The 13,216-nt window shown below is 47.4% G+C and overlaps 1 protein-coding gene across 1 annotated transcript in view; it reads right to left on the bottom strand.

Annotated features, from left to right (window-relative positions):
* The window catches only part of LOC147664950 (large neutral amino acids transporter small subunit 4), a 74,462-nt gene that overhangs the window by 11,092 nt on the left and 50,154 nt on the right, over positions 1-13,216 (bottom strand). Inside the window, exons 10-13 of the mRNA XM_086949866.1 lie at positions 9,530-9,668; positions 7,855-7,987; positions 7,064-7,137; positions 2,836-2,959 (exon numbers count right to left, since the gene is read on the bottom strand). Coding sequence (XP_086805992.1) covers positions 2,836-2,959; positions 7,064-7,137; positions 7,855-7,987; positions 9,530-9,668 — 470 coding nt within the window. The remainder of the gene's footprint in view (positions 1-2,835; positions 2,960-7,063; positions 7,138-7,854; positions 7,988-9,529; positions 9,669-13,216) is intronic.

The following is a 13,216-nucleotide window of genomic DNA, read 5'->3' on the forward strand; positions in this document are numbered from 1 at the left end:
GTTTCTTGAGTAGGGCGCTGAGTTCGGCGTGTTTCCAGCTCTCGGGGAAGATGGTGGTGTCGAGGGATGTGTTGATGATGTCTCGCAGGTGGGGTGCGATGACAGCGTCGGCTTTGTTGAAGACGTGGTGAGGGCAGGGGTCGGTCGGTGATCCGGAGTGGATGGAGTTCATCGTGCGGATGGTGTCTTCGGTGCTGATCGGGGTCCAGGCGTGGAGGGTGGTGGTGGGGGGTGGTTGTTCGGTCATGGTGTGCGTTGGTTGGTTGTTGAAGCTGTTGTGTATGTCCGCGATCTTGTTGTGGAAGTATGAAGCCAGGGAGTTGCAGAGGTCTTGCGATGGGGTGATGTCGTTGTTTCCTGCGCTGGGGTTGGAAAGCTCTTTGACGATGTTGAAGAGTTCCTTGCAGTTGTGTGCGTTGTTGTCCAACCGGTCCTTGAATGCTGTTTTCTTGGCGGCGCGGATCAGCTGGTGGTGTTTCCGGGTGGCAAGTTTGAAGGAGGTCCTGTTGTCCGGTGTCGGTTCCCTTCTCCAGACTTTCTCGAGGGCTCGGCAGTTCTTCTTGGAGCTCTTGAGTTCGTCGGTGAACCATGGGGCTTTCTTGCTGCCGGGTCTGCTGGGCGGGGTCCTCAGTGGGGCGAGTTCGTCCGCGCAGTTGCTGATCCACTTCGTGAGGTTGTCGGCGGCCTGGCTGGGGTTCGCTGAGCTGGCAGGAGGGTGCTGGCTCAGGGAGGTGGCGAGCTGGTCTGCTGTGATCTTGTTCCAGCTTCTGCGGGCGGTCTGTTGCTGGTGGTGGTGGGTCGTTGTTTTCTTGAAGGTGAAGTGGACGCAGCTGTGGTCCGTCCATTGAAGCTCTGTGGTGTGGCTGAAGTTGATGTCCTTGCTGGATGAGAAGACAGCGTCGAGTGTGTGTCCGGCGAGGTGGGTGGGGGTGGACACCAGTTGCTTGAGTCCCAGGTTGGTGAGGTTGTCGAGCAGGGTGCTGGTGTTGCGGTCGTTGTTGTTCTCCAGATGGAAGTTGAGGTCTCCCAGGAGGATGTAGTCAGCGGAGGGGAGGGCATGTGGGCTGACGAAGTCGGCGATGTCCTCGCTGAATTGTGTGCGTGGTCCAGGGGGTCGGTAGATCAGGGTGCCTCTGAGGGTGGAGTGTCCATGCACATTGCCTACCGAGGATGGAGTCACAGTGCATCTCACAACTCGAAAGCCGTTCTTCGAAGAAAAACAACTTGCAAACATCTGAGCGTAAAACTAGATGGCAGAAGTATGCAGAGAATGTGTATCCGCAGTAACACATATCACGAAACATAAAGTTCCTCAATAATTTATTGCCAAATACAAAACATAAGTTGGGAGAAAGCATTGCCAAGGCAAAGGAAGGCAAAGCATAGGACAAAGAAAGGTATTGCAGGCTTTAATCTTCATGTGTTTTCTATCCAGCGAAAATACAGTCATTGCATAAAACACAGTGGGCTGCTGCATCACTATTTCCATACAGTGATCCATGTCAAATCAGGCCTGAGTCTCTTCTCACATCAGTTACTATTAAATCCTTATTTTTATATATTAGTCAATCACTAGAACCGTTCGTTTATACACTCTCCCGCAAATCTCCATTGCCTACGGAGTGTCACTGTGCACCTCCTTACACAAAAGGTTTTCCAGTGAGTCTCCCTCACTAGAATGGGTTCCTGCCTAAAGACTTGTCCAGCATCCTTCTTTACCCAAAGATCTTCCAGTGCCCTTTGTAATTCAGAGAATATTTCACCTCTCTCCCTTATCCAGGGACACACCTTTTGCACTTTTTAGCCCTGGATCACTCTGAGAAACCATAGTTCTCACGAGTACCGGCAATCCTTGATTTTACCTGTGGCCGAGGACCACCAGAATAAAATTGTTTCCGGTACCTTGAGCCACATTTTACCCTCACCCACACTTTCTACTCCTTTCTGGCCCCTCACCCACACTTCACCATAAGGCAGTTGGATAAAAGATCTCCGATAAAGAGCCCCTCTTTGAGGTGAGCCCGTTGGACATTGCACCGCCTGCTCAACGAGGAGCATTGCCGATGATGAAGCATGACACTCGCAAGGGTGTGTGAGGCCAATATATCCAACAAATTGGATACCCAGGGGTGGTCCTCCAATTGAGCACTAGCCCCCCCCCCTCTTCCTAGTGACCGTTTCCCTCCCTTCCTCCTCCTCTCCTTCCCTTCATCCAGGAACAGCCCAGTCATCTTCTTGTTGTCTCCATACTTGGGGCTACGACTGTGGCCGGACCTTCCATTCTCTTTCCTATGAATGGTAATCTCAGCCCCCCTACTGGATCGCAGTTGATCCCAACCTTCCCCTACTTGTTGTTACACTCTCCTTCAAGCACATTTCCTTACCAGTGCCCTTCCTACTTGGTGACTCTTCTGGTACCTTTCCATAGCAGTGTCTCTTTCAGAACTCTCCCTTATTTATGGAATCTCTCCTGAGCACCTTTCCTTATAAAGATACTATTCCAGCAAACTTTCCTACCCAGAGATTGTTCCAGCACTTTAACTTGCCCAAGGAATCCCTCTTCTGCAACTGTCCCATCACAGAGGCATGTTCGGTACCCTACCTTCTCCAGGGCTTCGCTCTCAAGCACCTTTCCTTACCAGGATACCCTTACAGCAGCCTTCCTTACCCAGTGGCTCTTCCATACCCAGATTCGCATCCAGCCTCTCTCTTGCCCAAGGAATCTTTTTTGAGCACGTTTCTTTGCCCAGAGACTATTCTAGCACCCCCCCTTCGCCCAGGGAATCTTTCTTGAGCATCTTTCCTTACTAAGGATTTCCCCTGACTCTTTCTTACCCAGAGAGGGTCTCCTTCTAGTGGCCCCATCATGGCCAAGAACAATGGCTGTTGTATAAGGGCGAAGAGAGCACTTATGAGAGACTGAAGTCCTGTCAGGCTTCCAAACTGCGTCGAGGGATACCTGGAAGAGAAAAATTGGATTAGCACCTGAACAGCAACTTGCTTTCAAACCTCAAGGAAGGACATTGCTATCCTTCCTAAAAACACATCCAGACCATTTTCCTCGGTAGAGGCAGATCACGGTCTCCCATAACATACTCCATTCACCCCTCTTACCAGAAAGAGCACACCTTATCTCAAAGCACTTCACTCCAGGTAGACACTTCACCAGGTATCCCAAAATATTGTCAACCCCCTTTACAGATACTGCACAACATATGCTAAAACAGCATTCATCAATATTTATATGAAGTTCTTTCTCTAAAGAAATTAATTTCATGTGTGTCATTATTTCTTTGATGTGACCTAGCAGTCCAGCAAAGTCGGAGTCCATTGCTAAGAGGCTGTGACAATGGGTCCTTTTGTGTTCTCCCCAATCTCGGTTGATCTGGTTCCCAGATTTAAGGAATAGGCGCCCCCCCCCCCCCCCACTCACCCGGTCCAACACTACCGCTAGATCATTCTAATTTCCCTGTAAATGAGTGCAGATCACCCAACGATTCCTACAGCTGGCGCATCCTCAGCAGTGCTCCCGGCCCACAGTGATATGCCTGATGCAGTGATGCCAAAAGCAGAGTCATTGCCGAAGTTTCAAAGAAAGTGATGGCTGCAAGTATGGAAATAATCCACTTTGAAGTGACTTTCATGTCATTGGAAAATAAATCCATCTTCCTTACAGGTGTCATGTTAATATTCTGGAAGGCACACACTTTCGTAGTGGGACTGACTTTTCTGTTGTTCAAGGTTAGGAGAGTTTGAGGTCAGCCTGGCCCTTTCGTCTTTCCATGATTACTGCTTCAGAGAAGCTGTTGACAGACAGCCAGGTGCAGAAACCTCCCTCTTCATTGTGCTCATGTTGTGGGTGACATTGTTTTGGGTCAGTCCCAGTGCTACCTGCTATGAGTAGCATCACATTACACAAAGGCCGCATCTGGAGAACAGCCTAAAAGGACACTTGAAAAAATGAACCTCCCCAAGCCGGTTCAGAGGTTTGAGAAAGTGAAGCAACATCCCCTGTTTAGCAAGTGTGTTTAAAGGTGGGACGTGAACCACCCCACCTTGTTTGACTTTCAGGTTTTTAATAACCAAGAAATTAATTGCTCTGCAGAGTACTCAGAGGACTGCTGTGTAATCGGGGCTGGAGTCTGACGGACACTCTTCCAGGGGTAAGGGGGCATTGTCTGAGGTCTACACTTCCTGCTAGAGGAGCTGAAGTTATACCTAGTGCCTAGATGCCTGCCTGCTGAGAGTGGGAAGGAGTCTAGAAGACCAGTGTGTTTCCAGTCAAAGCTGGACCCAGAGAAAGCAAATGGTTGTAGACCTACGATGAGACTTCCTGGGGTCTCATTGTTACTCTGTGTGTTGGTTGGTTGTTGAGTACTGACCTTGTACCCTCTGCACTAGGGATGTACTGGGCCCAGTGTGCAGATAGTAGGACGGGCTCCAGTAGTCACCAGTGACAAACGGTCTCAAACACCACTGTTTAGGACCGGTTCTGATCTTTCCTGTGCCACCCAGCACTCGCCCCTCCCCCAAGCCCCATAATGGGTCAGACAGCAGGTCAATAAAAATGCCAAGAGTGGCACAGCTTTCCAAGCCATGCAGAGGACTCATGGCAAACCCCTTCTTTTGTTATGGCTGTTGAAAATTCCTCACCGGGGAGCCTCCTTGAGGGTTTTGGCATCAGCTCTTTTCGGGCTTTGGAAACAGGCAAAAATGTTTATGTCTAACTCAACAAATCTCTATTTTTAACTGGGAATATTTTTTTTAAGTTTTGGCATGCTCAAGCATCTCACCAAAAACATTCTCAGAGAAGGACATCTTCCCAAAGCAATGTTACACATCTGTGGTACTCTTCAGATCACAATAAGGTAATCTACTACCGTGTGCTGGGAGCCTTGAGAGGGAAAATCTGCTCTTTATTTGGCACCTCACTTCTAGAATTGTTCCGAGTTATGATGGTCATGTTAAATGAAAGTCTACGACTGGAAACAAGGGGTACTCCAGACATGGCGTCAACCGCTAGGCCTACAGATGCCATAGAAGGGGCCTTTTTAATGACATCTTCAAGTTGACGTTCACCAAATATATTGATTTTCGGTCTTTCGAGGACTATTTCCAATACAGCTACTAGATGGCAGGCTAATGCGACAGGCCTGAACACTCCCAGCAAGACCCCAAAGCCCTCGCCAAAAAACAACATATCAGAGGGAGAGCCCCCCAACCTGGGCCTAGGACGTCCATACGGGGAGCGACAGTAGACCAGCTTCTAGCCTGGAACTTGAGGTACAGCGAATATTTTCCCATTCATGCTGTGTGAGACATTGCTAGAGCATTAAATTGCACTCTGGTGCTGGCAGGAGGCAGTGAATGTGTGCCACATCATAAAAATCTTGTTAGCTGCTCTGTGGTGCACCTGTAGCAGGCAGATGTCAATGCGGGGCAGACGATGCACAGGCCCTTTCAACATTACAACCCTGAAAGCCTGGTGGCCCAATACCCTTGACTAGTGAATGAAGAAATGCGTTGGAATGATCATGTTGTTAACACCACAGTGAAACCTACGTGCACGCTCCACGGCTGCCCTTTCTGGTGCGATCATACACGCGTAGCTCTAACATTCAGGACCTGAATCTCCACAATCCAATCATGGCTCACAATTAAGGACCGCTCCAAATCCACTCAACAACATGGATCCAGGCCGGGGTTTCTGCTTACAAATCAGTCATCAGGTGTGTTTGTACAAATGGTGTCATTGACGATTATGAAGACTGATTTGTAACATGAAATCCCCGGCCTGGAAACATCTGGTGTGTAGTGAGCTGTCTCGTCCGTAGTTAGTGTGCATTAACATTACCAGATTTTGTTTTCTGTAAAAAAAACAAAGCCAAACATTTAATGTTAGTAATGTTGAGATTTGCACCTATTTCTGTTTCGATTCTTTTAAAGGAATTAAAGGTGTTTATTTTGTAGGCATTTTGAATTAGAAAGAATGAGAACAGCAAGCTGGCTACAATATGAATTGACACTGCTCGCCTCCTCTTTTCATTTTCTGTGGATACATTAATTAGCAGATGAGAAGGGTCCCATAGAATGAAACATTTCAGTAGAACACTGAGGAAGATAAGAACTGCAGCACAACTCTGAAAGCGATGCCATATTACAGTCAGGCCACACAGTGATATTTACACATGCTACCGGAGCAAATGCATGTCCCTAAAATGGACTGGCTGGAGAAGGGCCAAACACTAATAGCAGATGAGACATTAACTTGGTGCAGCAGCTAAACCCTATTCCTCTTGCTTGGCCCTTGCATTTCTCTTTTTATGCACCAGTTAGAAAGTTTTCAATTCCGTACGCCGTATACAGCACCCTTCTGACATCTCCTGATAAACATTGTCATAACCATCTCCCATACTGAATTTCCTCGTCGCAGTAAATGACTATCAAGCAGCCAGTAATGTGTCCTGTGTACATTGACACAGAGATCGGGCTCCGCTAATGAGAAAGAGGAGATATGGGCACATTAGGAGTCTAGAAGGGAATGGAGGGAGGGTTATCACCGTCCATCCTCCATCACTAATAGCACGTGGGTAATAAGGACCAAGTCTTCAGGCTTCATCAACAGAAAATGTGAAGTCAAAGGAAATCTCTCCACATCAGGAAGGGGAGCCGAGGAAAGTTACACACAAGCAGAGCAAGTAAATGAGTTGGCGTATGAAGGAACTGGTAGCGAGGGGAACAGGCTCCACCAAACGTCCAGGAAACGTGTAAAGGGGTGACATCTCTCTCTACAAACACAGCATTTGGGGCAGAGAGCAAGGAGAGTTAGCTAGGCTCACTGATTGCCAATCAGTGAAAGGGGCAGAGAAAACGTAGGGCAAACAAATGTTGGAAATCAGCGTGTATATAGCAAATGGTGTTCTAGGAAATTCTGTAATCCCAGCCACAGGACTGAGAATCATTCCTCTCGTCTCACACCCAAGCATCCCAACACATCTATGTAAGGCATCTTATACTCCACATGCACCACCTCCCAGTGTGATCTAGACAATCAGTGACTTACACAGCTGCATAGAGACCTCCGACAGCAGAGTGGATAAATCCTCTCACAATGGTGTGCAAAATAAAGGAGAGAATCTGGAACAAAAGAAGGAAAGAGAGGAATGAAACCCTTTCTCCTAAAGGCCCTGGTCCACCACACAGAATTTGTCATGTCTGCATTTTTCCCATCTTCCCACTTGCTCTACCTCCCCTGTCCACCCTCCTCTGCACCTACACCTCCTTCTACCTCATCTAACGATCTGCTCCGCTCATCTTCCTCAACACACCTGTTCCCACTTGTTAGTGGTGCATGCAACCCTCTCTCTCCTCCATGACACTCGCTGCTCGTAGCAACCAGCTCTAGGGACTGCGGCTACTCCGGTCTGGGAAAGGGAAGGTCTCTTTGTTAATGCCTTCCCTCCTGTCCTTTGCCGACCACTCGTCTCTTCCCAGCCCATCAGTTGCACTCCAATACTTACTTATAATCTTACCCAATTCTATGCCTGCCTCTCAAGCACACAATGCAAAACATGAGCCATTCTGCAGCCGTCCATTCAGCAGTGCCATCCACCGCCAATGCCAATTCCCACCTCAGTCAATCCATCTCCAACCACCGACTATCCGCTAATATCTCCATACACTATATGTCCTGCGCCTCTCTGCTCATACCATGTACCCTGCACTCCTCGCCCTATGCTGACTCTGTACTTTTCAGACCTTCATCAGTCTTCCCAATCCATATCCCCTGCACCGTCCCCTCATAGCATATGCCCCGCACTCACTGCCTGCACCCACCTCCAGTGTAACCCTCACCTGTAAAGGCAGATTATTGACAAGACACGTGAATCCAAATCCCACCAGCAGGAGGTTGGTAAAAGCAAAAGCTCTGGTTGCGTTTGTGATCTTCTGGATTTGACGGTCTCTTCTTTTTGGTTTCTTGTCGCCACTAGGAATGGAAGTAAATTTAAACAGGCAGTGAGTTTTCAAAATAGAGTAGGGAGAAGCAAGCATTGTCCACCCGTGGGAAAGGGCGAGGGGCTGAGGACAAGTGGCACCATGACCATGTTAGGTATACTCCATCAGCTGCCATGGTTCCAATTCCTTGAACTCCCCCACTGACAGCCTCGCCCACCCAATGTTCCTCAGTGACATCACCCAGCGCATCCGTGAAATCTCCTCTCATTACGTATCATTCACAAGCTCCACAATGTCATTCCTTTATCTACGTTCCTTCTCCAACTGCATATTAAATGGCATCTCCAGCACTCTTCATTAAATCACCAGGCACATCACATCCTGAAGCACTCCAACCGGTCGTTCCAAAGACACGCCCTCTGACATCCCCCTGGCATCATCCCTCAGCCACCGAACGATTTTCTCCAGCTACCCAGTGGAACTCACTGTCATATCCTCAACATCCACTAAACCCCTCCCTCTGTAGCTCTGACAGGCTCTTAGTTTGAACTCTGACCCTATTCACATCTACATGACCTCAGCCCCTTCCCCTGCCCAAACCTTCCCCCTTGTATCCTCCTGGAACTCCTGGTCTCATTTCATCTCATCTCAATAGCGCTTGTGTTAACGTGAGCTAGCAGTACACCCGCGTCAACGTCTGGGACTCCTCCTGCATACTTCTGAACACAACATCTGTCCTATACTCCTTCTACTGTACCCACACTGAGTGGCATTCCCAGTGACAGGCCCATAAAGCTCCAGGAGTCCCTATGCATCCTCTGGCACCAGATGTGCAACCCGTCACCCTCCACCCGTGCCACTCTGTGTATTCCAAGATGAGTGGTCCAATGACCTCGCGCTCTGGTTCCACTCTATATCTAGTGTGCAAATCAGTGGCATGGTGAAAACATTTGGTATGCACAACTGTCTTTGCAGTTTCATGCCTGATACTCCTAGTCCACAGGCATTGGATAACTCCATCTACCCGAACATTAAAAGCGCCAATGCACGCACTACTCAAGAAATGTAAACAAGCATTTACAATGCAATGGTCTCGTCTTCTTAAAGTTAGAGCTATTGGACATTGCAAATGTCATTTTTTTCAGCATCCAACCTTACACGGTGTTTTGGGTCATCAATCTTCACCCCCTCCCCTCGACCATCTGAAGGCTCTGTTCTGGGCCCTCTCCTCTTCGCCCCCATAGCTTATCCATTAGACACTCATTACTTGATGTGCCGTTTCTCCTTTTCTTAATGATGGGATAGTGTAAACCCCCTGAGCTCTACAAAACCATAGTTATGATCCCTTTCCAAGCAAATATTAATCTCAAATGATCATCTCTCTGTGCCCTACTTCTCAAGTCCTCTTGTGGCCGTGTCACTAATTCTAAGGCAATGCAATTCCTTGATGGTATAACAGTCTTTTCTGAATAGCCCCCAAAAGTTACTTCCAAGGATCACGCAGAAACAACCTTCTCTAGCAGCACAGTATAGTCTGTGTACAGAAATTAGACCAGGGTAGTTTTCTACGTACGCTGTGGTGTCTTTATCATCTGGCTCTTCTGTGCCGTCCTCGCAGTCCTTTAGCTTCCAGTCCATGATGTACCCGATCACTGGGGCTGTGAGCAGGCAGAGCAGCTGCAGGACACCAAAGATGGAGGTGTACAAACTCACTGTGGAAAAGCCCATCGAGAAATCAATACAGCAAGAAACAAACTTTGTGAGGTTACATGAATGAGCCTCTACAACAGGTGCTCTATCTTAATGTTAGTGGAAAACCCTGTCTTCTCCAATATTTTGAAGGCCCTACTCTCCTGTCCCTTATAAGGGAAGGTTTCCCGTGCCCCTTTCTCCGTCTCTAACAGGCCCTTTTCCATAGACCCCATCACATGCATCTGCAGTCATGAAATGAAACCCGGGAACGGTACTTACCCTCTAAGCATTTATTTATAGTGTGTTGTGCTGTAGATTCACAATCTTTGCATATTCCTGCCATCTACAGCTAGGCTCAGACAGTACAAGTTGTTTTCTTTGAAGAAGCTTGGAGTCACAGAATATGGAATGACTCCTCCCTTTTTGCATTTTTTGGGATGGAGAATAGGTCGATGGAGGGGGTCCCACCAAAGAAAGTACCTGTGGAGGACTTGTGGATGATGTTCCCACTGGCAGACCTGTTGATATGTCATGCTTAAGAGGTTTGTAAAGTTAATGTCTACCCACAGTTATGCACCAGAAGAGGGATATTGTAGCAGATTGCTCAGTGCCAAACCTGTTGAGCTAGTTCTAAAAGTAGAGGGGAGTGTTTCTGTGTGTAATTCATTGCTGTCATGCTGTCCATGGGTACAAGTACCACCTTGTGTGTCATACCATCGAGTGGAAGGTTTTGAGTGCTAGAAAAATGGCCATGCGCACCGGGTAGAGTGAACTGGAGACTTTGGCAGAAGTGGAAGGGATGTGTATTATGGGCATTGTGGAGGCAGTAGAGATGGAGATAGGATTGAGTGTCTGGGGGTAGAAGGCTGTGGAGGACGGTTTTTAGCCTTGGCAGTGTGTCTCTTAGGCAGTGGGTATAGAGGTTCCTTGAAACACCGTTCTTCCTCAAAGGTAAGCCTGTGTCTTATGAATTGGGGGAAAATTGCTCAAAGTGTTCTGATGGGGCGGCATGGCAGATAACTTTCCAGTCTCGGAGTGGATAAAGAGCCCGGTTGTCTAGCATCCTGTTCTTCTACTATCCTTTGGAGAATGGGTGCTATAGATCTCTTTTATCTTGGCGTAGAGAGTGTATAATTGGGCTTGAGTATGGTTTCAGCACCGACTTCAGCCCCAGCCGTGGCATTCATGGGCGAAGGTATCAAAGTGTGGTGGCGTTCGACACTTTTCCTTGGGGGATTGCTTGACTTTGAAGCCTTATCTCTGTGTATACTGGAGACCAAGGTAGCAGTGCACCAAAACTCAAGGTCTTCTTTCCTGAGTGTTCGTGGCTCGATGCACGACTCCATCTGGAGTGGTGCTCTGCCTCGGTGCAAGGGCATTTCGGTGAGTGGATCTTTGCACCAGTGCTTTGGTGCCAGGTGATACTCACTGTGGTCCTAAGGTGTTGTCTTTTTTTTTCTCAGCCCCATAGGGATCGATGTATAAAGTGTCCAGTCAGAGGGGCTTGAAGATAAGGTCTACGGACTGCGCATCGGCTGGCTTGCTGATACTGCAGTGGGCCCTGTACCCTTTCCTCAATGTCAAGAGAGTCTTGTTCGCTGAAGATATGAGGAGCCTCTGCAGATGACTGTTACTGCATCTTTAGTTGTTCCTACTGTTCCTTTCTTCACCTTAGAGCATTTTTACAGCTGAATGCAGTACAGAACTTGTAGGAGTTATGATCTGCCTAGAAACAGATTGCAGAATCTGTGGCAATCAGCCAAAAATAGTTGGCATTGCACTGTGGGCAAAAATGGCAGGGTGCTTGCGCCATCCCTTTCTGCCTTCCCACATTCTTCAAGCTGTTTTCACATGGATCAAAAAGGACCTGACAAGTCTTAATCTGTTGCATGATGTATCTCTACAGCAGTCATGGTTGGTCATAGAAGTCGGTAAACTACATGCAAAAATTGTTCTCTGATCGTCGGTGTTGAAATTAAAGAACAGTCAAGCCCAAGCAAGCACAAAGAACTTGTGGATCTCTTACTGAACACATTTAAACTTGGTGGCGGAAAAACATTTTAAGGGTGGACTCGTGCCCATATGCATTGTGGACTGCGGGAGGAGTCTGTCCATATACCGTGACCTGAAGCTCCTTTGAAGAAACGCAACTTGCAATGGCTGAGCCCAGCATTAGATGGCAGGAGTATGCAGAGCATGTATATCTACAGCCACACAAGCTAAGAACATATTTCACTTAGAAACGCCCATGACACTGTATGAACCTTGAAAGTCCCCTTGTTTCAATTACTGATTCCTTGACAGACAACATTAATAAGACCATGCATACTACAGTGTAAATCCATGAGAATGTTACACACTGCTGCAACACTAAGCAGCCGCGAAAAGACAGACATACAGTTAACACAACATGCAAAACACTAACGGGTTAGGCAATGTTAGCACGTTAAGAATCTGAGAACTGCTTACCCGTGCTCATCACTGCATCAGCAGCAGTGAGCGAGAAGAGCCGCCACAGGAGCAAGAAGCAAAAAAAGCAAAATTATCAGAAATATCTCAAGGGTGAAGGCACACAGATAGACAGGCAGCTCAGAAGTCATTTCCAGGGGAACAGCGCATAAGCCACTTTAAGACAGCCATACAAAGCAAACTGCATAGGGTGCTGGAACGGATCGAGAGGGAGAGCAAAAGGTGGATATGATTAGGTAGAAATCAATGCAGGGTGAAAAAGATGGTATTTCTTAACTGTCAACACCACCACATAGCATCAGTGAGACGCATTCATCTTTCATTCAGCTTCATATGAATTCGATTTGTTATATTTGAGAGTTCAGATCTACTCCAGTCACTGGCGCGTCACTTTGGTAGAGGTGACAATCTATATCTGTGTGTCTAATGCTCCCACCCTGCTGTAAAAACTGCATCCAACTTGATGGCGGTGATGACGAATGATATGCGTTTAACAGATGCCTTCACAGGCTCGCACACTGTTTGTTTCCTCTAAGACAAACATTTGGGAAGCGGGATCCCTAAGTCTGGTGGTATCACTCGTGTTCACTTTTTTTTTTTTTTTTTTAATTTTTGAAAACCTTTATTGTGCATAGAATCAGAACAAGTACGGGCCTACAACCTGCCGGCCGGCCACGGAAACAGTTAAGCACCAATGCAGTGTTACGGCGACACAGTAATATCCCACATTGTAAGCAAGCATTAAAAAAGTTACACTGTAATTACCATATTACCATGTCCCAGAATCAGTGAAGGTTAATTTTAAAAGTTTTCATTGCAACCATTAAGATCAGGTCATATTACTCCGTACTTATACAAATGAGAAAGAAGAAACTAGGTCCATGTAGGTGGGACTCGACAATATACACCCTTACCAATCGGTACAATTTGCAACATACAGGTCCCAGCCAGAGGATGGCCACAAATTATGCACACCCCTAGAGAGGACGCGACATCCCATCTATTACCGCGCTACCACCCATCCCCCAGAATGCCTAACACGGGCCAAGAGAAAAAGAAGAAATTATAAAATAGCAAAAAGGCGCCATAGAAAGAAACA

The sequence above is a fragment of the Lissotriton vulgaris genome, unplaced genomic scaffold (genome assembly GCF_964263255.1).
Source record: "Lissotriton vulgaris unplaced genomic scaffold, aLisVul1.2 SCAFFOLD_1439, whole genome shotgun sequence".
Taxonomy (NCBI): Eukaryota; Metazoa; Chordata; class Amphibia; order Caudata; family Salamandridae; genus Lissotriton; species Lissotriton vulgaris.